We start from the raw sequence: 24,484 nt of genomic DNA on the forward strand, positions 1-24,484 counted from the left end.
ATTTCTTGGCGCTTATGGTGACAATCCTTGATTGAACGACTTTCTAGTTGATAGGACTCTTTCCTACCTGTGTAACATAAATTTTAGTGCCCAAAAAGTAAGACACTTTAAAATATTTGTAAATTTGTTTATAACTTATATGGACAAAATACTCTGTATCTTTACATTTCTTCTTCCACATATGTTCCTTCTTCTAAAGAAGATTCCTTCTTCCATTCTTATCACGTATAGGTAATCGTCGGAAACGAGAAGTGGTGGCAGCTCGTCAGGATTAAACTTGTATTCATCTTGGCATGCCAAGTCAGAGACACATTTTCTACACTATAATGTAACTTTTTTTTATTATATTTCTTCGCAAAGTCAATAACACTATTTTGATTCATATTGTAAAATTAATGCGTTTCAATTTGCTTATTTGAAGCAATGTCACATACAAAATTTTCATATGAAGAATCACTTTCTGTAACAGCCAAATGAAAGTTTGTAGGTTTATAATCATATTAGCCGGTATCATCATAACGATGTCGTAAAAACCCGACTCGCTTGTTATTCCAGATATTCAAGCGTAGACTAGTTTCTTCTTCCCAAAACAATTTAAAACCATGACGATACGTTGCCTTGCAAAATGACCGTCTTGGCATTGGTTAAAAGCAAATTCACAATATCATTTTGTTTTGTTTCAATTAATATATCATTAAATTCAGTGCTTCTGGGCCACGACGTAAAAGTGTCATACTATTTTTTTTTTAATAAACCGGTTGTTGCTTTCTTTTCTTACTTCTTAAAATAAAATAAAATAAATCGTGTTTTTTCTTGTTTTTTTGATCTAAGGCTCCTTGCTTATTTGTAATCTAATTCGTCCCTATTCCACTATTATTTCCTTCACTTTACTACCTATCTATCTTACCTTTTACTCGACATTCCATAGCTTTCCACTTTTCTAATTCCTTACATACATAATTTTTTCTCTCCTAGTACATTCATCTACCTTTTTCCTAAAAACATTTTTCTTAGAATTACCCCGTTCACACGATTCTCCATCTATTAATTTACCGTACAACAATTTGAAATGTCTCATTCTAGCTAACCACATCGGCAAGGGGCTGCTCCCATTCCTTAGGCCTATAAAATATAACATTAAAGTACAAATTTACAGTGGATATACGTTTTGTACTTTAAATTACTTTCACTTTTCTCAAAACACTTTTAAAATACTTTTCTCTACATTTACATAAACAGAAAAAAAATTTAACGCCATTTTTTCATGCTAAAGTTTCACGCTAGAGTTCCATGATGGAGACTCATTTTGATTATATCGTTAAGTATTCTTTGAGAAAATATTTTTCGTTGAAGAGATAACTCTAAAATTGATCTTTTTTCGAAAGTAATAAGATTTCCTGTGATTTTTTGTTTTTCAAATCTACTTTTTTTGAATCCTGACACTCTCAACACCGACTATAGACTAACAATAGATCTCGCTAGAAACAAACTTACTCTTTTTCTATAGATTGATTCATGATTCAATTAATGATCCGTGGGTAAGCTATCATTGGTGCTAGTAAAATTATTTTTCATCAATTCACTTTTATTTTTCTTGCAGATTATCTCCGCCAGTGCCCTTTTTACCTTACTTGCAATTTCTCTGTCTATTACCTCATTATTTTTACATAGGTAACAGTTTTTGCATCTAGACAAGATATGTTGCATGACGTAGGGGTACATTTGCCTTCTTTTTATTTTTAGTTGAATGGTAACAGTTGGATGATGGTGATAAGATCTGTCAACGCGTAACGTCTTACCATTAGCAAAGTTGACCTTCTTTATCAACTGAGATTTTTGTGTTTGCGTTCTTTTTCAACACTAACTTCTCTGGAGATACTACTCTCGCATATCCACCTCTATAGCACATGAATTTTGTCGGTACTCCAAAAAATTCTGACTTCTAAATCTGACGATGTCATGACTTCTTACTGTCATGACATCGCACGCATACATTTCCAATAGTGTTACCATTAGGACGTATTTCATAGTTCAAATATTTCTCTTTCTCAGCATTCGATGCTATTTCAACTTCATCATGAACACATGCCTTCTTGGAATATTTCGTCTTCACTTTTTTTTTAAATAAAATGCATGATGTTTATTCTTCCAATGCAGAATATAATACTGAAGCAGATCCACGCAAGATTTTGTCACCCTCAACTACTGTGACGTAACAGACACCTGAAAACATCCCATGTGATGTGACCCTGGGTCTTGAGGGGGTCGGCGTTCAACTTAAATCATTAAAGGAAGAAAGGAGTAGTGACTACGGGTCCCTTTAAAAGCAGTGAGGGGATATTACTCACCCATGGGGAAAGCAAATAACAAAAAAAAACTTTCTTCTGAAAAAAAACACATGATTCTACATTTTTGTAAATGGAAGCTTGAAACTTCTACAATAGGGTTATTATTTCATCACTGCACTCGTATTTCGGGGTGATCCGGCAAAGGTATTTTTTAGTGATGTTGGATGATGATACTGATGCGTCAATGTATTGAAATTCAAATCGACGTAGAATATTGAAACATAATTGTCTACGTCCAAAATAACATTTAGAATGCTGTAAGGTTTCAGATTTTTACGACATGAATTGCTAAATAACCTGCAATGAAAAATATTGCTTTTTAGAGTTGACAAGATTAAAACTAACGCTTTACCGATATCTTACCATGTCATAATGAACTCACAGAGCCTGAGATTTAGGCTTAGTTGAGCTTTAGGCTGGCTAGTACAGAACAGCACTAACCCTGCCACGGCTCTTTGATCCTTAGAATTCGTAGTCATCTGCTCAGATTTCGAGTATCAGTCCACGTAATTGTAGAAAGCGTAATTGTAATTCGTAATTGTAATTGTAATTCGTAATTCGTAATTGTAGCGAAAAGGAAGCTTCAAGAAGTCTTTCTTACAACTGTATTCCGATTAAGGGACACATAACAAATAAATAAATATAAATAAATAAATATATTCGCAAATTTGATGGCAGGCCGTTAAGCCTCTATAAAACAAAAATCTTAATTTGCATTTCTTCTAAATTTGCACAAGGAGAAAATGTCACTTGAATAATATTCGTCAACTTCCTTCTTGAATGTCAGTAGGGTTGTGGAGCAGATTACTCTTTCTGGTAAGTTGTTCCAATGCTGAACCACTCTGTTGCCGAAAGTCCATCGGCCCATAACAAGGAGTGATGTGCCTATAAATTTGTCCATATTCAATTTTATGGCTATTGTTCTACCTTAATTCTCAATGAAAAATATGAAACAAGACATGGAAACAAACTTACAACAGTAACTTTGGGATATGTACAGTTACTATTTTGATTGGAACACCATGCGGTTTAGCCAAACACATAAAAAAAAAAAAATGTACCTGATGGTTTCTCAGTTATAGGTTTTGAGCGTTTGCGCAGAAATAATTGTTTTAAAGATTCAAACAAGAACGAATTGATACAACAAAAGTGCTGAGCTGAATAATGTGGCTTAGGTTTTGGATATATTACATATATTACGCAAAATAATGTTAAGTAATCTGTGAGCTAGACGTATTGAAACATGTTTGTCTGTATCATTGCCGTTCTGCCCAGCTTTTTGTGAAGCAATTTCATGTCAACAAATGTACCCAGTGCATTTGGTCTCTAGATCTCAGGAAAATTAGATCACAGCGGTTTGTTTTTAAAGAAGTATTGTATGCATTCCATGATTTTGGGGACGGTAATATCGGATAAATATTTTATTGGATGGAACAGGACGTAACAGTTCCGCTTGTTGTTTACTTACAGAATGAATCTTTTTTGTTTAGAGAATAGTGATCGAAGGCACTTCGTACTAGGTATCTGGCATGTGTCAGAGGGTTTAGGTTTGAGCTCTAAAATGTAAAGACCTTCCTAACGCGAAGCCACTTACAGAAATACAATGAAAATCAAATGATTAGTTTTGCTAGGTTTAATCCAGATAAGTCTATGAAGTTTTGAAGAAAACAATGCCAGAAACGAAATCACTGCTAAAAGACTTTCAAGGACTAAAGGGCTCCCTTATACAAAATTCTCAATGTAACAACTAGGTAATAATTCCTTGCCTAATACTTCCTATCAAATACTACTTGGTCAAAGCTATACTAGAGTATCCAGCAAGGCTCGGAGCTCTACCACAAATTTACAACACTCATCTTTAGAGTGGTTTTACTTGATTTTTAACAAATTCGTTTCATATATTTAAACAATCGTTGTTTCCGAATTACTATTCAGACCCTTACTCAGCTCTATTTTAAAAATATTTTAGGCTTTCTGCTATTTTCATTTTTTGATAAGAAATACGTAGTGATTTGAGAAAACTGTCGAATTTGCATCCATGCATAAGCACGATGTATTTTATCATGCTTGAAGAATATATTTTCATTCCTTTATGTTTGTTCTTAATTAATGAAAATAGATACAATTGTTTAGATGCAATTAGATACAATAGATACAATGGTTTTTAGAGAATAGATACAATTGTTTGCTAAGTAGAAAAATCTAATAAATGAACAAACGAAAGGAAGATGTATGCACACTTCTTCTAAGATCCAGCTCCAAACAAAGGATCTGTACCAATATTGCCTTTCATTATCTTTCCTTTTCATAGGTGGATATCTTTTTGTTTATTTCATCGTCAGAAAATTTCTCTCTTCCTCATATCTTTGATCATCTTGTTCCAAATTTTTAATGCTTCTTTACATTTGAATTCACTTAAGTAGATAATAGAGTCGATTTGAAGAACAAAATTAAATATATTCTAATATCTTTTTTTGTTTAGGATTTGGCTATCGTGCCAAATACATTCAAAAAGCAGCTGAAATAATAGAACAAAGAGGAGGGCGCAGCTGGTTAGTTAATCTGCGAAATGTTCCCTACGTCGAAGCAAAAGCCTCATTGGTCTCAATTCCTGGCATCGGAGAAAAGGTATATTATAAAGAATCAAACAGTATTTTAAATTTGTGGTTGTTCTTTTCCGAAAGGTGCTAAGTGAGAGCTTATGAGTTTTACAGTAGAACAAAAAAGAGAACAAATTGATTTCTTGTTGTTGAATACCTAATAATGGCAATTTCTGGCTACTTAATGTTTCTTAAGGACCTCAAGGCATGTGTTGGGAGCTTCTGACGGCTCAAAAAGCGTGATGTTAGCCTAAAACACACAATATAATATTTGGTATATTCCTAGGTAGGGGGAAGAGTTCTCATATATTTTTTAGTGCCGAAATCCCCATATTCCGTGTTTGTCGTAAGCAAAAATTTATCTTTTTCTGTATTTTAATCTAAAGGACTCGGCTGCATTAGGAAACTGTTTGGTCGAAATAGCTGATCCCGGACGGTGTCCCCTGGTTATCTGGCTTTTATTTTTGTTTTTGAAATCTTTTGAGTAGAGAAAACAACTATCAAATTTAAACCTATCGGTTAAATAAAATAAAAAAATAAGTAAAAATTCTAGGCTCCCACTTTTCCCCAAAGTCCTGAATCTGTCACATTTGGGGTGTGTCATTGTATGTCATAAGATTTATTCATGATGTAATGTGCCTTCAATAATGCACTAAGAAGGGGGAGAAAAACAAGTCACTTACTTAGAGACTATTTTTTTACGTCTTTCAAGACCACCTCGAGTACATAAGCAACTTTATTAAAAGTTAATTGTTTTGCCATGAAAATTAGTTAATTTTTAAATTTTATGTTTACGACTATTTTGTTAGAACATTAAGAAAACTTTCACAGTGCATCCTTCTCGAGAAGATTACCAAATTTTAATTTCCCTTGTTTATTTTTAATACTATTCAGAGTTTTCAGACATTTTGAATTTGACAATTTATGTATGATCAAGATTTTAGCGGAATTTTTTTTTTGGGTGGGGGGGCAGAAGGGGTGTTTGCAACACCATTATTGAAAACATGAAAAATTTTCTACGCCAGTAATAGTTGATGGAAAGCTTGAAAATGAATGAATTTTACACATTTGGGACTAACGTAGAATAATTTTTTAAGTATATATTATTCCAATTATTTTCTTGTGGAATGTTGATTACTAGTGACTATGGTTGCTCCACACTTACCATTCATTGCCACGAACGGTTTAATCAAATTTTTACGTTGTAATTAGTTAGATTGATAAACCTCAGCGATCGAATAATAGCAATTTTTATAAAATCGGTGGACCAGTTGTGTCAATTAGTGAAACTGCAAGGAGGGAGAGAAGGGAAAAATATTTTTTAAATCTGGGGGGAGGTAATTTTTTTCAATTTCAGTTATGGTCAGAACCCCAGAAAAATTTGGTCTTTTTTTGCGTAATTTATGTAAGATTCTCCCCTTGCATGACTGATTAACGCTACGTTGACGAAGGCGATGCAGAGGCAAAACTGCCTATAGGCAATTAGATCATGCATCCAAAGTGAACTACTGTTTTGTTTCAAGTCCGTCATTAGATAAGTTTTGCGATGAGATGTTTCGCTCTGAATTGGATGTGTTGTGCGATAATTTGATTGAACGATATCTCGATTTTTTCACTTTCCATATTTGTTACAATGATTTCGATATCTCTGATCATTGTTTTTGCTCAATTTAATTAACTTTTCGCTTTGCCCAAGTCCAGTAACACAAATTTTAGTTAAAGTGTATTTTGCTCAATATTGATTCCAAACACTGAATAATGTAAAAATAAGCTTATTGACGTAGATGTTTACCATGAAAATCTCAATTTGAAATTACATGGGCTAAGCCTCAGGATAAAGAAAAATAAACTACTGGCTATTTTTGGCTATTCAAAATCAGCGGCATTTCAATGTTTTCTCCTGAGAATCGTTTGTACCTTTTCATGATTAAGCAAAAAAAGCAGGTTTTTTTTCAGTTGAAACTAAGCACCAAAACTATAAATTAAACTAACAGAAATTATACGATAGGGGGAGGACGCCCCCTCCACAGTACCTCGCTCTTCACGCTAACATTATTTGGAATGTTCAAAAAGCTATCTCATTCTAATTCAACTAACCTTGTGTCCTCTGGTGGCGCAGTGGGTTTGACCTTAGCTTGGTAATACGGGACCCAGAGATCGAACCATGCTGCAGGAATGCACTGCAAGGCCGACGCAGGGACCTTAGTAGTCAGGAAGCATCGTTAATCCGATACAATACAATACAATATAACTAACCTTGCGTTTCACTGTTTTTTCGTAAAGGATTGGGATACAAGTTATACTTTAGTGTAAAGAGTAAAGTAGTTAAAAGAGGGCATCCTCCAAAATCCTACCACTTAAAATTTCCCCAAAGAAAATTCGCCTCCTGAAAAGTGTCTGTTTACTTCCCAATAGCAAATGCTACGTGTAAGCAATAGGCAAAAGGCTTTTCTTAATTGAATTAAAAAAAAAATATTAACTGAAAGTAAGGAACGACACCAAAACTTAAACGAACAGAATGGTGCTGTTCTATATGAAAGGTGCTGTTCCCTCCTTAAAACCTCGCTCTTTAGACTAAAGCTTGACTCTTTGTCACAACTTTACTTTACAAAACAATAAAAACTTTAGCGTAAAGAGTGAGATGTTGAGGAGGGGACAACTCATTTTCATATACGGGAATAATTTCTGTTCTTTTTAAGTCTTAATGTTGCTCCTTACTTTCAATTAAAGAACTTGTTTTTTCATTTAATTTCTGGATGCTTTTCAACTAATGCAGGCTCGACTTTGGCTCACCGTATACATGAACAATAAAAACAAAATTTGCAAATTAATTTTGGAAGATTTATTCCTTGTATGAAGGGTTGCTCCCACCTCTTGACCTTATTCTTTACGCTAAGCCGTTAGCACTTTTAAAAAATCTTCCTATTCTAAAAAAGAAGTCCCCGCTTTTCAGTAATGCTTTTAAAAAATTGAGACAAACAGTCAAACTTCAGCGTAAAGAGCAAGGTAGGTAGGAGGACATCCTTCACATATGTAGGGGGCAAACCCTCTCCTCATGGAAATTTCCTTCGGTGAAATTTCACACAACGTAAGTAAATTTTCCTCCAGTCAAATTCCCTTCAGACAATTCCATCCTCGCTGAGAATCCCCCCCCCCTGAAAAACTGCTTGTAGACGATTCAGCCTGAAAAAGTCTCCTTAACATACTTTCATTTGAATAAGACTTTAATCTCTAATCCGTTTCTCAAGAGATGCCCCATTCCGTGGAAATTATTCCCCAGAAATCAAAACATGTGGAACATAACACTCGGATAATTCCGTCGGAACATCTCCATAAGAGAAATTGGCAGAAACCGTAACACTTCCGGGCCGGCACTGATGTTTTCAATAGTTTAGTTTTGATTATTAAATGTTTATTATATTCAATGCTACTACTACTACGAACACTCACCGTAGCAGAACACCGCCTGAGGCTAACACAGCTACGCACACTTCTCCTCCGTCCCAATCTGTTCAGAGCCTCCCTCTGTACACTGTCCCAGGAAGCTCCAGTTTTCTTTAAACCTTTGTTTATGACATCCTCCCACGCCAACCGTGGACGAACTGCTCTTTGTTTAGTCTTAGACGGTTGGCCAAAAAGGACAGTCTTTGGCAATCGGCCATCCTTAATCCGTAGAACGTACCCTAGCCATCTAAACCTTTCTCTCATTATTGCCCTACAAAGTGGGATTGAACCAAACTTTTCATACAGCCTACTGTTTGAAATACGACCAGTCAGCCGGATACCCAGAACAATCCGTTGGTAATCTCTCTGGAAAACTCCTATCAAATCATCTTCCGCTTTTCGGATTGCCCATGCTTCCAAGCCATATTTGATCACTGTCATTACCGTTCCATTATTCTAATCTTGATTTGCAGACTTATATTCTTATTCTTACAATTTTTTTTAACTGTGAAAAGACACCCTGAGCCTTGGCTATTCTACTTTTAGCGTCTTCACTGCTCCCAGCGTCTTTACTAATAATGCTACAAAGATAAGTAAAGCTGTCCGTATCATCAATCTTTTCGTTACACAACGTTGCCTTTTCATCTTCACTTATTCCTAAGCTTAGTGACTTAGTCTTCTTAACATTTATTTCAAACCTATTCTAGCACCCTGAACCCGCAAAACCTCTAAAAGCTCATTCATTTTGTTCACATTTTGATCTAGGATACTTAAATCATCAGCATAATCTAAGTGCAGGAGATCCTCCCATTATATTGCATGGTCTCCCACTGCGTTTCCTGTGCTTCTTAAGACAAATCCCTCAAAACTATCCCTATAAAGGGGGTTACCATACAAGGATAAAATCTTTTCTAAAGCTCATCTATCAACAGAATCAAACGCTTGTTCATAATCTATAAAACTGAGGGCTAAAGGTGTTTGATAGCTCAGGTATCTTAATTATTAACCTAAGAGAGAAAATTTGGCCGACACATACCTTTTCTAAAACTGCACTGTTCTTCTCATAAAAATTTGTCTACAGCATCTGTAAGCCTAAAATGTATCATATTACTAAGTAATTTGCTACCAACAAAGACCAGACTTATGCCTCAATAATTACCGCACTCACTCTCATGACCTTTGTTGTAGAGTGGTTTAATTAAGATTTTCGTAAAATCGCTTGGTACATCCCCTTTTTCAAAAATCATATTCACAATCTTCAGTAACTTATTTCTAACCTCCGAGCCGCCATATTTAAGAAACACATTTACCACACTATCAGCACCTGGAGCTTTATTATTTTTGATCCTTTTAGTACTGTCGCTAATTCTTCCTCACAAAGCAAATCTTCCTTCACATCTAAGGTATCATATATGATTTCATTTTCTTCTATATCTTTTCCTGCAACTCTATCGCGGTTTACCACATTCTCAAATGTTCTGCCCATTTCTCTTTAACTCTTTCCTTATTATTAATTGTGGCCCCGTTCTTATCTTCAACAGGGACTGGTTCAGATTGACTACTCTCCCTCAATTTATTAACACGGCAGTGCGATATTTTACTAATAGGTCGCTTAGCTGCATCTTCCATATCCTCGGCAGTTTTATACTCTGCCTCCACTTCACGCCTCCTCCATATTTTGATGCTGCCTCCACTTTCTTTTCATTCCTGTTGTTTTCATCAGCAACAGGCATTATGTTTAATAGTGAGGCTCATTCAAACTAAAGAGAACAAAATGATTAGATGCAATTTCTTAAAGCCAATCTTGCTTGTTTAGCAGCCTGTCTCAAAGGCCTTTTTGTAGTTGGTTCAGTACTATTATAAATCGGTTAAAATATTTTGTGAGATCATTTTTAATTAAATTTGAGTATAAAGAATTTAGTGAGTATTCCCCCTAAGTCCCTGTTCAAAGAAATATTATTATTTATTTTGAGATTAATTTCGATTGATTCTCGAACCACCTGTTTTATTCCCAAATCATTACTGATGAGTGAAGAGTTTTCAAAAAGTATCATGTGGGACAGATTACTAAATATATGCCAACCTAAAGCAGAATCAAAGGAGTTTTTTGAACTATTTGAAATTAAGCCCTTGTCTATGTCATTTTTATGCTGTTGTAACCGTTTGTCTAGATTCTGATGGATCCTGCCGACATAGTAATTTCCACAATCACAAGGTATTTGATAGACCCCTCTTTGGCGAGTAACTGGAGTCTTATCTTTACCCGAATTTAAGAAATTGATGATTTTAAAATTATTAGTAAAAACTACTTACAGATTATTTTTTGTGCAAATATTTTTTAATTTTGTTGTGATCTTTGGGATATACGGAAGATAGACAATATTTGAGGGCTTATCAGTAGCCTCACATTGTGAAGTATCTTCTTCGATTTTACAAGAATGTCTTTTTATTCTACGGTTAATTATTTTATTGACAAAAGGAATGGGGTATCCATTACCAAAAAGAATATTCCTGATATAGTTTATTTCTACATTTATATATGAATCGGAGCAAATATTCAGGGCACGATCAATGAGGGAAGTTACAACTGCTCTTTTAACTTGTGGGGGGTGATTTGAATTAAAGTGAAGATATCTATTGTTTTGTTTTGGCTTTCGATATATAGTAAAATCCAGTTTATCAGCATTACGAATAATTAATACATCTAAAAACGGTAGTTTATTTTCAATTTCAACTTCTAGGGTGAACTGCAAATTTCGGTCATAAGTGTTAAGATGATCTAAGAAGCCCCGAAGTTCAGCTTCCCCATAATTCCAAAGTGAAATTACGTCATCCATATAACGACCCCAATAGACGTGTTTTAAAAAACAAGAATTCAATGCCCAATTCTCAAGATTATCGACGTAAATATTTGCTAGTAGCCCGGATAAAGGTGCCCCCATGGGTAACCCATTTTTTTGCTGATAAAAAGAATCACGAAATTGAAAATACACAGAAAACTTATTACAAATTTTAACAAGAGTCATTAAAACTTCACAATCAATTCCTGTCGCTGAAGTCTCGATCAAGTGGTAATTTTCTTCTATTTTATTTTTTAATAATTCCTCTGAAATAGTTACATCTATATTTGTATACATGGAAACAATGTCAAAACTACTAACTATTGTGTTTTCTGAAATACTTGTTTTGCTAAGTTTTTTAATCAAATCTGCCGAGTTACGAATATAGGAATTTTGAGAATACAATAAAGGTTTGAAAGCTGTGCAAAGCCATTTTCCAATATTGGCAGTGGGGGCTTTAGTACAAGCTACGATAGGTCTTAAGGGAATACCCTGTTTATGTATTTTTGGTAAACCGTAGAGTTTAGGACAGAAACTACCACGGGGAAGAAATTTATTGTATAGTTGTGGGATGATTTTACCATTTTTGTTTTAGCTGCTTTAATTCATTTATAATATTATTAGCGAACTGATCAGTAGGATCATGAGTTATTGTTTTATATGTAATTGTGTCATTTAAATGCGAAACAATTTTGTTGCCATAGTCTGTCGTATTCATGACAACAAGTTAATTGCTTTTGTCTGCTTTAGTTATTGTAATAGAAGGATCTTTTCGGAGATTAGATAGTATTTTTATGTCATGCAAATTTTCCGGTGTGGAATTAGTAGGAGGCTTAAACTTCTTTTGGCTGTTATAGAGAATATTTATAAGACCAGATCTAACTTCATCCGGGTTAGAGACAGAAGGATAGTGTTTATGCAAAGCGGACTTTAGAGAGGAAACTATATCTGCCACAGGAACCTTTTTCGGTAGAGAAGAAAATTTTGGACCTTTTTCTAGTGTTTCGATTTCCTGGGGTTCCAATGTTTTAGAAGAGCGGTTAACGATAGCAGGTCCAGGAGTGAATCTTGGAGAATAAATACGGTTTCTCATCGAAGATTCATTTCGTAAGCCTTCCAATTTTTTATAGAGGCGTTCCTTGGAAAAGCGAAAATCGTGGCTAAACAAATTCCTTTCTAATCTAACAACTTGAGCAAAATCAACGGTGGACAGGTTTTCCAGCAAAAAAGTTTCCAACGATTTTCTTTCTGAAGAAATAATATGTCGTTTCTGTTTTTTGTCCTTAATAATATGGACTAAGGTTTCTAACTGTAGTGTATGGGCAAATTGCGCTTCTTTCCGGGTATTTAAATGTAACTTATATCTTAAAGACTTGGGAATAAGGTTTTCATTTCTACAGGATTCTAAAAAAAAATTTTGATTGATAATATTAGCATGTTTTTTACTTAGACTAATAAAATAAAAGATATCATAGGTCAACTGCTCCCCATAAGCTAGACGAAAATAGCGACGAAGACCACACTGCCTTTCCATAAAAACAAATACAAAGTAGAGATAATAGGGAAAATCTTTTCAAGACAGTGGAGATTATTTCTGTGGATGTTTCGGCCCTATTTCCAAGGGCCGTCTTCAGCAAAATACAAGAATAATAGAGAAACTATATATATATATATATATATATATATATATATATATATATATATATATATATATATATATATATATATATATATATATATATATATATATATATATATATATATATATATATATATAAATGAACTTACATCAAATTGTAAGCATTAAAACTAAATAATTAAAAAACACTTTTTAAAACTTTTTTTAAAAAATAGCCCTAGCATCCTTATTTCAACGAAGTTCAACCAGGACTGGCGAAAAGAATGAAATGAGAATATAAGCTCATTCAAACTAAATAGAACAAAATGATTAGATGCAATTTCTTAAAGCTAATCTTGCTTGTAATCTGTCTCAAAGGCCTTTTCGTAGTTGGTTCAGTACTATTATAGATCGGTTTAGTAAAATATTTTGTTAGATCATTTTTAATTAAATTTGAGTATAAAGAATTTAGTGAGTATTCCCCTAAGTCCCTGTTCAAAGAAATATTATTATTTATTTTGAGAAAGGCCTCTGAGACCGGCTGCTAAACAAGCAAGATTAGCTTTAAGAAATTGCATCTAATCATTTTGTTCTCTTTAGTTTCAATGAGCTTATATTCTCATTTCATTCTTTTCGCCAGTCCTGGTTGAACTTCGTTGAAATAAGGATGCTAGGGCTATTTTTTAAAGAAAAGTTTTAAAAAGTGTTTTTTTAATTATTTAGTTTTAATGCTCACAATTTGATGTAAGTTCATTTATATATATATATATATATATATATATATATATATATATATATATATATATATATATATATATATATATATATATATATATATATAGTTTCTCTCTTATTCTTGTATTGTGCTGAAGAAGGCCCTTGGACATAGGGCCGAAATATCCACAGAAATAATCTCCACTGTCTTAAAAATATTTTCCCTATTGTCTCTACTTTGTATTTGTTGCTCTAGTGTAGTATTCAACTGTTGCTAAAAAGTTTCTCTCGAATTCTCATCCTGGAGTCTCCTAATGTCGTAACTTCTCGGGAGGTAGTTACCCTTCCCAAATTTCAGCTTTAAACTAACCCTAGACACTACTAGATGGTGATCTTTACTTTTAACATCAATAACAGCACTCCTATATGCCCTAGTATCTTGTATTGATCCTGCCAGTCTTTGGTTTATAATAACATAATCAATGAGGTTCACTGTCTTACCATCACGTGAATACCATGTTAACTGTATAACAATTTTGTAACCAAACACCGTATTGGTTATAATTAGACTGTTATACCTACAAAGTTGTAACAGTCTGTAGTCATTGCTGTTTTCTTTTCCTACACCGAATTTACCTTGGCTAGGATACCATCTATCCCCATTTCTACCGACTTGAGCGTTAAAATCTAATAAAAGCACCAATTTTCTACCTGGGACCCTGTCTGTTCTGTAAGTGTGAGTAAAATCCATCCGAATCGCTTGTATCTCCGTCGGTCCGCTCTACAGGGGCATATACTACTGTGACTTATACTGTGAGCTTTTTAGTCATAAAATGAGTGATAATTATTCATTTTCTTAATACCTTCACAGCGTAAACAAGACTTAGCAGCTTCCTTATTCATCATACCTATCATTCAACATGTTTTTGTACCCTATCCTTCTGCCTGTGTAAACAAATTCTATATCACCCAATGTCATGCTTCCCATCCCTGTGATATGAGTTTTTGAAACTCTTAAATAAGTCCAACTTGTCGATACAATATTTATTTTTTAAAGTCAAAACATTCTATGTTCCAATTTTCCCTGTTCTTTAAATCATTGTAATTATTTTGGCCTCGGGAAAAGCAATGGTCCCGGATACCAATGCAGGACGAAGATCAACAAATCTTCTTAAGTCTACGCCGAAGCGCTTAAACCGGCTTAGAACCGGACAGCAAGAAGACCCTGGGACCTCCAGCATGAAGGGAGGCTTTGTGCAATGCTGGGCCTATTCTTTGTCACAACATGGTTTTCAGCACTTGGTGATGCTTTCCTATCAACAAGAGTCAAAATCCTGCACAGATAGTCTCAAGCCTAGTACCTCCTGCTAATTATATTTCCATGCCTACAAATATTATGTTACTGCGGGGAGGCAACCCGTAGTAGATAAATTAACTAGGAGGAGGTTTTTCAGCCTGAAAACACCCAACAAAATAGACCAAGCCCAGATGAATTGTCCATTGATCAGAATCCTGTGTTGCGTTTCAATACAATAACCCATTTGTGAAATTAAATAGAAAAAAAAAACAAGTTTTTCAACTAAAAGTAAGGACCTGCATTAGAACTTCAAATAAACGGAACTTTTCAATATATGAGGGGGCTTCCCCCTCTTAAACCCTCTCTTTTTCCGCTCCTTTTTTCCCAGTTCCTTGAGAAAGACTTCATAAATATTAGGGCCGTTTAGTTAGAATAAAAAGCTTTATAAAAGCAATAGAAACGTTAGTTTAATGAGAAAGGGATTTAGGAGGGTGCAGTCCACTTATATGGGGATTAATCTCTGTATTTTTCAATATTATTCTGTACTTTAAGTCTAAAAATGAATAAAAATTTTTTTCTGTTTCTTAATCAGATCACGCCGGAAAACATGGTTCCCTCAAGGTAGTTTCAGGCACCAGCCCCTTTCCCCACTCTTCGCCCACCGACACTCTTTCATAACAGGTGATTGCGAATTGAAAAAAACCTTATTATTCTTATTAAACGGCCATTGTGTTTCAGGAGTTGTTCTTAAGGAATTGGGACAAAAAGTCAAAACTTTAGTACAAAGAGTAAGGTCTTGAGAAGGGGGAAACCCCTTTCATGTACGCAATAATTTATGTCTGTTTAAGTTTTGATGTTGCTCCTTACTTTCAGTTGAAGAAACTTTTTTATAATTTAATTTCTGATCGCTTTTAATAACACAGATAGATTCGGCTCCTCCCCCTTAATGAAAAATTCCTTCACCCACTGAAAAAATTCACAGTGGAAAGTTGTTTTCAGTTAAAAATGCCCTCCCCCCTTTCCAAGGAAATTCCCTCTTGCTGGTGATGAGTGACATTTTTTTTTTATCGCTCCTTCAGTTGATTAAATAAAAAAAAACAAGTTTTTTTAACTGAAAGTAAGGAGCGACATTAAAACTTAAAACGGACAGAAATTACTTCGTATATGAAAGAGGCTGCTTCCTCATCAACGCCCCGCTCTTTACGCTAAAGTTTGACTCTGTCTATCAATTCTTCTTTTTAAAACAGTAAAAAACTTTAGCGTAAAGAGCGGGGCGTTGATGAGGAAGCAGCCTCTTTCATATACGAAGTAATTTCTGTCCGTTTTAAGTTTTAATGTCGCTCCTTACTTTCAGTTAAAAAAACTTGTTTTTTTTTATTTAATTTCTGAACGTTTTTGAATCAATGCATGTTTTGATTTTGGCTCTCCGCAGAGGAATAATTAAAACGAAATTTGCATTTTTTTTTTTTTTGGCTAAATGGCTTTCTCATAATTTTGATCGAATGATTTTGAGAAAAAAAGAGCGGGGGAGGAAGCCTAGTTGCCCTCCGATTGTTTGGTTAATTAAAAAGGCAACTAGAACTTTTAATTTTTTACGAATATTTTTATTAGTAAGAGATTTACGTAACTTATAAATTAGCTTACGTAAAGAACTTTTGTATTCTCATATTTTTATTACATATATGAGGGGGTTCGCCCCCTTGTCAGATCCTCGCTCTTTACACTAAAACTTAAATTTTGTCCCAATTCATTAAGAATGACCCCAGAATCACAAAAGCCGTAGAATAAATAGTTGAAATTACTAAAAATACTTTAACGTAAAGAGCGAGGTATTAGGAGGAGGTGAGCCCCTCAAATGGGTAATAATTTCTGTTTGTTTTAAGTTTTAATGCTGTTCCTTACTTCCAGCTGAAAGTACTTTTTCATATTTATTTTTTCATTGTGTTTTTAAATAATGCTAGTAAATCCTGCGCTCCCTTCATGGAGATTTTCATCCCCCATGACAAATTATCGATGGAAAGTTCCCCCAGCATATCCCCCTCTTCTCAACCCCTCCCCCAACCAAAAAAATCCTCCTGAAAACGCCTGTACACTTCCCAATAACCATTACTATATGTAAGCATTGGTCAAAGTTTGTAACTTGTTGCCCCTCCCATGGGGACTGTGGGGGAGTAATTCGTCCCTAAAGACATAGTTATAAGGTTTTTCGACTACGCTGAATAAAATGGCTATCTCAGAATTTTGATCCGTTGACTTTGGTAAAATAATTAGCGTGGGAGGGGGCCTAGGTGCCCTCCAATTTTTTTGGTCACTTAAAAAGGGCACTAGAACTTTTCATTTCCGTTAGAATGAGCCCTCTTGCAACATTCTAGGACAACTGGGTCGATACGATCACCCCTGGGAAAAAGAAAAAACAAAAAAACAAAAAAACAAAAAAACAAATAAACACGCATCCGTGATCTGCCTTCTGGCAAAAAATACAAAATTCCACATTTTTGTAGATAGGAGCTTGAAACTTCTACAGTAGGGTTCTCTGATACGCTGAATCTGATGGTGTGATTTTCGTTAAGATTCTATGACTTCTAGGGGGCGTTTCCCCCTATTTTCTAAAATAAAGCAAATTTTCTCAGGCTCGTAACTTTTGATGGGTAAGACTAAACTTGATGAAACTTATATGTTTAAAATCAGCATTAAAATGCGATTCTTTTGATGTAGGTATTGGTATCAAAATTCCATTTTTTAGAGTTTTGGTTACTATTGAGCCGGATCGCTCCTTACTACAGTTCGTTACCACGAACTGTTTGAAAAGGACTTTAATTTCTGATAGTTTTCCAGCAAAGGATGTTTTCCATCAAAGGTTTTTTGTGGGGAGAGGGGTACAGAAGAAACTTTAAAAACGCATCAAAAATGTGAAATTGATATCTACTCCCTCACGATTTCTGGGAATACTTCTGGTCTACGCTGTTATACTGAAAGTAAAGAATAGCACTAAACCCCAAAATGAGCAGAATTTATTCCGTAAAGGAGGAGGACTGTCCCTTCCGCATCCACACCTCCAACTCAAGGTCGTAGAAACTTTGGGATGTGCTCATTGGATCAGAAATTGAGAGTTCTAGTCCTTTGCGTGGGGATAGAATTTTCCGGGGGATTCGTGGAGCGCTATTTTCTAGTGGGTATTTTCCGCCGGTGGCTATTTTCTGCAGGGGGCTTAACGCCGGCCACCGAAATAGGACAAGTAAAGACAAAAATATAACACTAATTTCTTAATAAAAAATACGCGTCCGACGAGGCATGTTCAATACCGATAAAAACCAGAAAAGAACAGAAACGTCTAACAAGAAAAAAGGGATTGCAACTAATCAAGTGAAATTGTTCGTCATTAAAACTAAAAGTTATTAAAAATCTAACCTGAAAATCTAACTCTTGTTACCTGGATTTGGTTGGAGTAGCTTAAATACATTTGGTTCGTTTGTTTGTGCGAGAGGGGGGGTTAATTGTTTTTGGTTTTCCTTTAAAAAAAATGTTGTTTCTAGTTTCTTCTTGCACTCTTCTCTTCTTGCATTATTCTTGTTGTTCCATTCTTCTGGTTTCATATTGCTTTTGTTTTTATTCATTTGTTGTATTAATATAAATGAATAAATAAATCTTAAAACGAGTACAGTTTATATTGAATATGCAAATCAAGCTTAAAACGAACACGAATTTTTTTAGTATTTTAGCATAAATGAAACCGAAAACGAACAGAAACTAATAAACAATCATAGTAAATAAACATACAACATGTACTAGCATAAATAAATAAATAAACCTTCAAAACGAATAAAGCTTTAATTGAACATGATGCAAATCAAGATTGAAACGGACAAAAATCAATTCAACGAAGAGTATGGGTACTGCCTCCTTCCCTAACTGTAAAATTCTAAAACCTACTGCGTCATTGGTGCTTTACTGAAAAAGGTGCTTTATTAACAACATTTTCTTACGCACTTTTTACAGCATTGAAAATAAAAAATGAAATTACAGGTATATCAAATTTGGACTGATGGGCTTTTAAGCAGTTGATGTTATTATATACCAAATATTTATTTTAACCTTGTTTCTTCCCAAGATCATTCACGACAAATTTAGTTCCACTACAGACAAAACTTTAGCTACTGCCTCCCTTCCTAACTTTAAAAATCTAAAGCCTACTGCGTCATTGGCGCTTCACTGAAAGCGAATTATATTACCAATATTTTCTTTTTCAGTTAGTACAACATTGAAATGAAAATACATATTATGATATTCAAATTTTACTTATTGATTTTTATTTGTTATAAAAAGAATTTTACTTTTTCCAGTTTTATTTATTCAATTAGAATAAAACCTTTAGTCTCCTTATAGTATATTAAACGCTAAATCCATATTAAATGAGTTCGATACCTTTTGGTAATTAAATGTTTCTTCTTGTACTATAAAAATGTTAGATTCAGATGCCTACTGGTACAGACATTTTAGCCCACTACGTCACTGCGCGTGTGGGCGGTTCTGACAGACAACAAACTGAACGTAACCGATGAAATCAGGTCCTAATCCCGAATTTTAGCCTGGTGTTAAAATAGGTTCTGACTATAACTAATTCGTTCAATGAAAATACCAAAAAAGGCGTTTTTCAATGGTAGTATCAATGAAAAAATTAAAGTTGGAGTTTGAAAGGGTGGGAGGGGGAGGAATTAGGAGGGATAAATGAACAATGCCCTTTTCCAGGGGGGGGGTATCTTCATCTTTTGACTTTTCTTTAATCCCCAAAATTAACTGTTTTACGTCGTTTCATCCCAGAAATCCTAGTATTCAAGGGAATCTCCAGCGAAGAAGTCTGTTCTAGGTTCTCCACCCGGATACTGCGTTTACATTTACTCACTTTTTTTCGTTTTTTTAGGTAGCTGACTGTATCTGCCTCATGTCTTTGGACAAAACTTGTGCAATTCCTGTAGATACCCATGTTTTTCAAATTGCTAAAACGTATTTACCAGCATTAGCTGAGAAAAAGTCAGTGACGCATCGCATATATTCAGAAATTAGTATCTTTTTTCAAGAGCTCTATGGACCTTATGCCGGATGGGCTCATACAGTAAGTGATTTTTGCACATTAATCCAAAAAAATTCAAAAAAGAAGTTTCTTAAAGAAAAAGTGAAGTTAATTTGGTACGAGCAGAAATGTTGTAAAAAAATAATTCACCTTAAAAGGAACATAATTTACTATAAATGGGCAAAAGAAACCCAAAACGAACAGAAATCAAAATGAAAAATCACGAAAACATAACAAAACTGCGATAACAAAAGCTGATATAGGTAAATAAATAAATCCTATAACGAACTGAGATTAAAAATGAATGATCAAATTGTGACAATTAAAAAACACACTTATCAAATACAAACTGTTTTTAGAATTTTCAAAATGAAGCTTTGGCTTATAGAAGATAAGGAGGAGAGGGAGTCATTCTCTTGCCCGGGGTACTTTATTGTGCTAAGCTTTGACGGCCCCCAACACTCTCTTCCCTCGTCGCCCTTTTCGACATTTGATCATTTTGGCCCTGAGAAGGATCCATAGAAGTTCTGAGTCAATCACACATCCAAGATCAAGCCTGTTCCCTTATCCATCATAAAACCCATTTGTAAACAGCTGAAAATTTATATTATTGATGACCCTTGCCCAAGGGACTGTGGACGCTGCATCCTCTTTGGGGACATATTTATTGGACCTTTTGACTATTTTTGACAAAATGGCTACCTAAAAATTTTTATTGGATGTCTTCTCCCAACAAGTCACAGGACATTGGACTTCTTGTCCCATATGGGTGGCTGGGCAGCAACAGCCGGCATGGAATGGAGGCTGGTTGCTCTTAGTTTACTTTTGATTCTTAAAAAAGATAATTGAACTTTCATTTTCTAGTCAAATGAGCTCCTTGCCAAACTACTATAACTACCTTTCCATGTGAAATTGCTGGGAACAAACAAAGAGCAAGTAAATAAATAACACACTGAAAGCACATAACTCTTTACTAAAGTGAACTTTCTTACGTTATCGTTATTGTTGATTTCCAAGAACAACAAAAAAGTGGTAAGAATCAAAATCATATCTCTCACAAAAGTAGAACAATTTCGGTATTTCTGTCTTAAGTACATTCTTAATTTCTGTCTTCCTCTTGATACAGAAATATGGCTTATTGAAATTTATGCTTTTGTTTTCTCTTTATGACACTATATGACAAAAATCGCTGGCCGATGAAAGAATGGTTCTTTTGCTTTCTTTTTTCAGGCAAAAATTTTCCATTTTAAAGGCAGGAAAACAAGATTTAGAATATTTATAAAATTATAATTTTATTAGTTTAAATCGTTAAGCAGTAAGATAAATATCAATAAGCTGTATAATCAATTGTTACTAAGTTGTGATATCAATCTATATGTTGATTGTTATAATACTAATATTTTATTTTTAACCCACTATAACCATAAAAAAAACTCGAGTAATGAATTAAAATAGGAAGAGAGATGAAAATACAACGGAAATAATCAACTAGAACAGAAAAAAGGCAAAAGACCATGAAATAATTGAAACTTCGGAATAGCAGACTCAGACAGCTCCTCGTGTAGCAAAGCCAGTTTTGCCCTTATATCTGGAGCATTAAAATTCTGCAAAACTTTTCTATTCTAATATGTTGGTAGATAAAGTAAAAAATCTGAAATACCAAAAATACACAGAGCGGAGAGCTCGGATTTCTTTTTCGAGGAAAATGTTGACCAAACCACATAGAAGTAACACAGAAAGTCGACTAATGTTTCGCCAGTGCTTTACAATATTATTTACTCCTGTTCGCAACGACTTTTGAATAGCCAATCAGGGAGTTAAACTTACCGTCGGAAAATTTATGCGACCGATATGACTTTAAATATATGTCACCAAGGTTCTCAACAGTCTATTATATTCAATAAAAGGTATGAAAAGATTTGGCAACTAATTGGTGATCTAGATGCAGCTTAACACCAAAAGAGAGGAATTCACATTTGTCAACAATACGAGAGAATATAATAGTGGAAAAAGAAGAGGCAACAAAATTATCTTAATTAGAAAGCCTCCGCTGTGTATGACTAATTAAGAAAAAGTAATCTGTGTATGGTAAGTAAAAAACATTTGAATTTTATAAAAAGCAAGTAAACGGAGGACTACTCTATAAATTAGGCAGATACTGTTTAAAGATAGAAGGAGAATTTTTCCTTATGTCATGCCTGCGCTACTAGAATTAAAGAGTTTAAATAAAGGCCATTAATAGTTTTAAGATAGAGAAATAATTCCTCTACCGATACTTTAGGACATATTTAGTAAAAAATTGATTCTATATGAAACCAGGGGATAAAGAGCTTGAGTTTGCACAACAGAGCCAAAAGCTTTTCACATATCAAACCCATGTATATTTACAGGCCATCACCTCTTTCTACAGCTCAGATCAGAAGAGGAGACGTAGCCTTATGGGCTTAGTTATGTATACTTAAGTTATCTAGTTGCATAAATACCCATTGGACTGTAAAATCGATTTATTAAATTGATAAGCATTTTTAGATTTTGATTTCTGTAACAAAAACAATATTTTTTATTTATTTGCTTCTAAAACACAAACTTTTACAAGTTCGAAATAGCTAAATGGACACTGAAAGTATATTTATTATGGATCAAATTTTTTTGTCAATATTTGCTAATCATAAAGGTTAATCTGTTTATTATTTCTTATCAGCTTAAGACACCTTAAACAGTTGCATGTTGTCTTTCTGTTTTTAGAAATTATTCCATTTATTGCTGGGATTACTACGACTACTGTTACTAACAACTCACCGCAGCACAGAGCCTCCTGAGGCCAACACAGCTACGCACACTCCTTCTTCATCCCAATTTATTCAAAGGCTTCCTATTTACACCCTCCCAGGAAGTTCCCATTTTATTTTAAGTCTTTCTTTATGACATCCTCCCACCCCAGACGCGGACGACCTGCTTTTAATTGCCTGTTTAATTTGCCTGTTTAACCCTAGACGGTTGGCTGAAAAGCACTATCTTCGATAATCAGTCATCCTTCATCCGCAGAACGTGCCCTAGCCATTTCAACCTTTCTTTCACTATAGCACTAAAAAGCAGGATTGAACCACATTTTCCGTACAGCCTACTGTTTGAAATACGGTCAGTCAGCTGGGTACCCAGAACAATCCGTAGGCAATTTCTCTGGAAAACATCTAGTAAATCTTCATCCAGTTGTCGGATCGTCCATGCTTTAGAGCCATATTTGACAACTTTCATCACTGTACATTCCAATATTCTAATCTTCGTTTGCAGACTTATCATCCTTTTCTTCCAACCTTTTTTTCAACTGTGAAAAAACACCCTGAGCCTTGGCTATTCTACTTTTAGCGTCTTCACCGCTCCCACCATCTTTACTAATAATTCTGCCTGGGTAAGTGAAGTGGCCCACCTGATCAATCTTTTGGTTTCCCAACGTAACCTTTTCATTTACACTTATTCTTAGTCTTAGTGGCTTAGCCTTCTTGACATTAATGTTCAAACCTATCCTAGCACCATAAACTCACAAAATTTCTAAAAGCTAATTCGTTTTGCTCACACTTTCATCTAGGATGCTTAAATCATCAGCATAATCTAAGTCCAGGAGAGCTTTTCCTTACCATGGTCTTCCATTGCCTTTCCTGTGCTCCTTAAAACTAAGTTCATCAAAATGATCCATATAAATGGGGATAGAACAAAACTCTGCTTAACTCCTGATTTAATACAAAAGCAGCTGCTAACCTCATTTCCTACTTTAACCGCATCAGTATTATTCTCCTACATGACACTAATCACTTTGATGTATTTGTCTGGTACACCTTATAAGGATAAGATCTTCGCTAAAGCTGTTCTATCAACCCAATCGAACGCTTGCTCGTAATCTATAAAACGGAGAACCGAAGGTGTTTGACAACTAAGACACCTCTCAATTATTATCCTAAGAGTGAAAATTTGGTCGACACATCCTCTAGCTTTTCTAAAGCCACACTGTTCTCCTCCTAAAACTTTGTCTACAGTATTTCTCAGTCTTGAAGAGTTTAAAATTCATCTGAGTTACTAGTATCTCCGTCAGTCGGTTCAACAGTGGCATATACTACTCTAACTAATACCCTGAACTTTTTAGCCATAAAATGAGTAATTAATATTCTATTATTAATACTTTCCCAGCCTAAGCAAGACTTAGCAGCTTTCTTATTCATCATGACCCCTACTCCCTGTCTATGTACCCCATCGTTCCTGCGCGAATAAACCGATTCTGTATCACACTTTTCATGATTCCTACCCTTGGGATATGAGTTTCAGAAGCTTCTAATATGTCCAGTTCGAATCATCTGAATTCGTCATTCAAAATGTTGATACAAAAGCCAATTTTTAACGTCGTAACGTTCCAAGTTCCAATTTGCATGTTCTTTAAATCATTGAAATTATTTTCGCCTCAGGAAAAGCAATGACCCCGATACCGGTGCAAGACGGGGATACCAGTGCAAGACAGCAAGAAGTTTCTTGGACCTCTAGTTTGAATGGAGGCGTTTTGCAATCC

At 34.7% G+C, this 24,484-nt stretch overlaps 1 protein-coding gene across 1 annotated transcript in view; it reads left to right on the top strand.

Moving 5' to 3' along the window:
• LOC136038712 (N-glycosylase/DNA lyase-like) overlaps positions 1-24,484 on the top strand; it is a 46,089-nt gene that overhangs the window by 15,307 nt on the left and 6,298 nt on the right. Inside the window, exons 5-6 of the mRNA XM_065722039.1 lie at positions 4,831-4,976; positions 19,780-19,971. Coding sequence (XP_065578111.1) covers positions 4,831-4,976; positions 19,780-19,971 — 338 coding nt within the window. The remainder of the gene's footprint in view (positions 1-4,830; positions 4,977-19,779; positions 19,972-24,484) is intronic.

This window comes from Artemia franciscana, chromosome 18 (assembly GCF_032884065.1).
Source record: "Artemia franciscana chromosome 18, ASM3288406v1, whole genome shotgun sequence".
NCBI classification, from domain to species: domain Eukaryota; kingdom Metazoa; phylum Arthropoda; class Branchiopoda; order Anostraca; family Artemiidae; genus Artemia; species Artemia franciscana.